The sequence below is a fragment of the Limulus polyphemus genome, unplaced genomic scaffold (genome assembly GCF_000517525.1).
Source record: "Limulus polyphemus unplaced genomic scaffold, Limulus_polyphemus-2.1.2 Scaffold1640, whole genome shotgun sequence".
Taxonomy (NCBI): Eukaryota; Metazoa; Arthropoda; class Merostomata; order Xiphosura; family Limulidae; genus Limulus; species Limulus polyphemus.
Genome location: NW_013667250.1, coordinates 120,631 through 124,144, shown reverse-complemented (window position 1 = coordinate 124,144; position 3,514 = coordinate 120,631). Strand labels below are relative to the sequence as shown.

Sequence of the window (3,514 nt, the reverse complement as noted above, 5' to 3'; positions counted from 1 at the left end):
CGTTATTATGCCTTATGAATAACGGGAAACAATATTTCTTGAAGGTAGTCTGGTTTGGTATCGCTACAATCACCGAACAGCTTATTTTATTAAACTCTTACCTCTTTATAGATTCGATACTGATCGATAGCCCACACTGTTGGAATGTGATGGGTCATCAACTGGCTTAAGGTAAGGCGTGCGTTACAAGCTCGAGCACAAATAAGACGCGTCTTCCCCACGGCCGTGTCTCCGACAACCACACATTTGACGTTCTCTTGATGAGGTTGCTCATTGTCCATTGCTGTCCATCCTCTTGCACTCGGGGAAGAGGAAGATCTAGAGAAGAGGATGAAAAATACACGATCAGGCTTATCAAACTCTCTCTACTCACGAGCGTTTCGTTCATGTGTGTTTTTATTACAGCTTTTAGCAACACACACAACTCAAGTGTGTCTCGTTGATAATCCGTAAGAAAAAATATATAATAATAATACAGGACGCGCGCATGTGTGTAGCTACTGAATCCTCCAATATGAAGCAAACAAACCTTAATACTGTATGATAACAACTCACGGTCAAGTCACTTAAAGAGTTGAAAAGTGTTGAGAGTAATATTACACAATCCGTTAAGATTGGGCGGTGAGGCCACTTTTGAACAGGGTGGACAGTGCCCACTCTCGGTCACGAGTGAACAGTAGCCATCCTCCGTCAGGGTGGACAGTGGTCATCCTCCCTCGTGAGTGAGCATTAAAGCCACTTTTCAACGGTAGTTCGTCCTTCGTTGGAGCAACTACTATGAAGTAAAGACTGGTGTAATAAAGTGTTTGTCCTAGCAATCCTAACGACGAAAATATTGGTGTAATAAATTGTTTGTCCTAGCAATTATAACAAAGTAAAGACTGGTGTAATAAAGTGTCTGTCCTAGCAATCCTAACGAAGTAAAGAATGGTGTAATAAAGTGTCTGTCCTAGCAATCCTAACGAAGAAATATTGGTGTAATAAAGTGTCTGTCCTAGCAATCCTAACGAGGTAAAGACTGGTGTAATAAAGTGTTTGTCCTAGCAATCCTAACGAAGTAAGGACTGGTGTAATAAAGTGTTTGTCCTTGCAATTATAACGAAGTAAGGACTGGTATAATAAAGTGTTTGTCCTAGCAATCCTAACGAAGTAAGGAGTGGTGTAATAAAGTGTTTGTCCTTGCAACTATAACGAAGAAAAGACTGGTGTAATAAAGTGTTTGTCCTAGCAATCCTAACGAAGTAAGGAGTGGTGTAATAAAGTGTTTGTCCTTGCAACTATAACGAAGAAAAGACTGGTGTAATAAAGTGTTTGCAATCCTAACGAAGAATCTGATAAAGTGTTTCGTAATATAATATATTCGTTTAGTTTTTTCACGGACCAAGGTCCTTACCAAGGGTAACGAGAGCGGTGCGCACGTACAGAGGGGGCAACAATAGGTCAGCGACGATTAAGTAATATGTTATCATATTTGTGTTAATTATATTATCTAATAAGTCATTAGATAGATTACATTTTAGTGTGGTGCAGAATGTACCACTCACACGGAGCGATCGGTACGGCATAGGGCTAACAACGAGTATGTAAGAACACGTGAGACAAGTGAAGGAGGTGAACCTGTAGGTTATTTTATCCTAGAATCACCAGGTTCAGACTTCAGGTTCTTTTATCCTACAATCACCAGGTTCAGACTTTAGGTTATTTTATCCTACAATCACCAGGTTTAACCTAAAGTCTGAACCTGTTGATTGTAGGATAAAATAACCTAAAGTCTGTTTTATCCTACAATCACCAGGTTCAGACTTTAGGTTATTTTATCCTACAATCACCAGGTTCAGACTTTAGGTTATTTTATCCTACAATCACCAGGTTCAGACTTCAGGTTCTTTTATCCTACAATCAACAGATGTAATATTCTATCTTCTCCCTCTTTACTTTGCCACGAGCAGTTTTCAAATATGGCGGCTTATTAATTAGTGTCCTTGTTTGAGAAACGTTCAAGTGATATACTTTTTTTGATATCATTCAAAATAAATATAAAAACTAATAACTCAAAATTGTCCAAAATGTGGCTAAATTATACAGTAATACAGATGAATGGGTAAAAATTTAGCTAATCTTATCAAAGCCGATAAATATTTTTATCAATTTGTTAAGTCATGGGGATTGCAAACACTTGGTAACTCTTGCTAGACACACATACAACATGGCTCTCTAAAACCGCAAATACCTTCTTATAATATTTAGTTCCTCTTTCAACCGATAGGGGGCTCCCATTATTTAATAAATCTCAAAATGGTTTCTGAAATGTTTTTTATTCAATATCGCATAAAGCTACTGTACTAGCTGTCCCTAATTTACAAGTAATAGGCTAGAGGAAAAGCAGCTAGTTAAAACTACTCATCACCAACGAACAGTGGGACTGACTGTAACATTATAGCGCCCCCACGGCTGAAAGGGCGAGCACGAGTTTCGATCTATGACCCGTGGATTGCGAGTTAGACACCAGAACTATCAGGCCCATATGACAATGGTATTTAGCATTTCAACATATGCGTCAAACTTATGCAATAAATGAGAAAAACTCGGTCAAGTCGATGACCATAAGGTTCGGACATGGCCGTCCACAATATAGAACTACTGAAGAGAAGAAGAGCACACAGTCAACACCCACTTTCTATTATGTGACTGCCTCAGTTATAATGGCCCTCAAAGCTGATTATCGTAGCTCACACTTTAGACCTTTCGATCCGCAGCCCGATAAGCTAACCACTAGGCCGTGTTATAAAGAAAAAAAAACAGTTCGTTCCAACGCCGATGTCGCTTCCAGGTCGCGAAAAACTAAGATGATGTCACCGTGACTTAGCATATGATAACGACTACTTAAAAACCTAACTGTCATGGCGGTATTGGTAGACTCAAAATTCTGCACTTTTGTTTTCTTTTCCCAATTAATTCGTTTCATCACAACAGGAATTCAGGGTTAATAGCTGACACACATCCGGGCTTCTGAGGAACTAGCTAAAAACAGGCTCGTACACAAGCACGCCTTTATTTCACTAGTAACTTGGAGTAGTAGTGGCAAATACATAGTACAGCCATGAGTCACACAGCTAAGTCTCGTACAATGATCTAGGTTTAATGTATGTTGTTAAAGCATATTTATAAAGATACCGTTGTGTCGTTTAGGAAAAAAAATAAACGTGAAAAGCACCGACGTATAGCAGACCGTGTATCGTTTCAACCGATTTAAAGTAAAAATCGTTTCGCAATTTTAAGACTTCTCGTATTACGTATATCTTGTAAACACAGCAACGAATAATATTTAACTGTAAATTGTACCTATGTACGTATACACTCACACAAATAATGAAAGAAATGTTTACGTGTTGTAGGCAATTAGGGTTAACAGACTTTCCAGTTAAGCCTTTTAATTAAGCCTAACTTTAAGCCTTTTTATTGTTATTTTCTGTTCAATTATCAAATTGTTCCAATTTCTCCATGCCTCAATATG

General features: G+C 38.4%; 1 protein-coding gene across 8 annotated transcripts in view; it reads right to left on the bottom strand.

The window, feature by feature from the left end:
• Positions 1-3,514, bottom strand: part of LOC106464398 (rho-related BTB domain-containing protein 1-like) — a 44,128-nt gene that overhangs the window by 30,342 nt on the left and 10,272 nt on the right. For 4 of the 8 annotated variants that reach the window (XM_022392088.1, XM_013924530.2, XM_022392094.1 and 1 more), the window contains exon 4: positions 102-318. In XM_022392088.1, coding sequence (XP_022247796.1) covers positions 102-318 — 217 coding nt within the window. The other 4 variants (XM_022392090.1, XM_022392092.1, XM_022392091.1 and 1 more) reach the window with 4 other exon arrangements.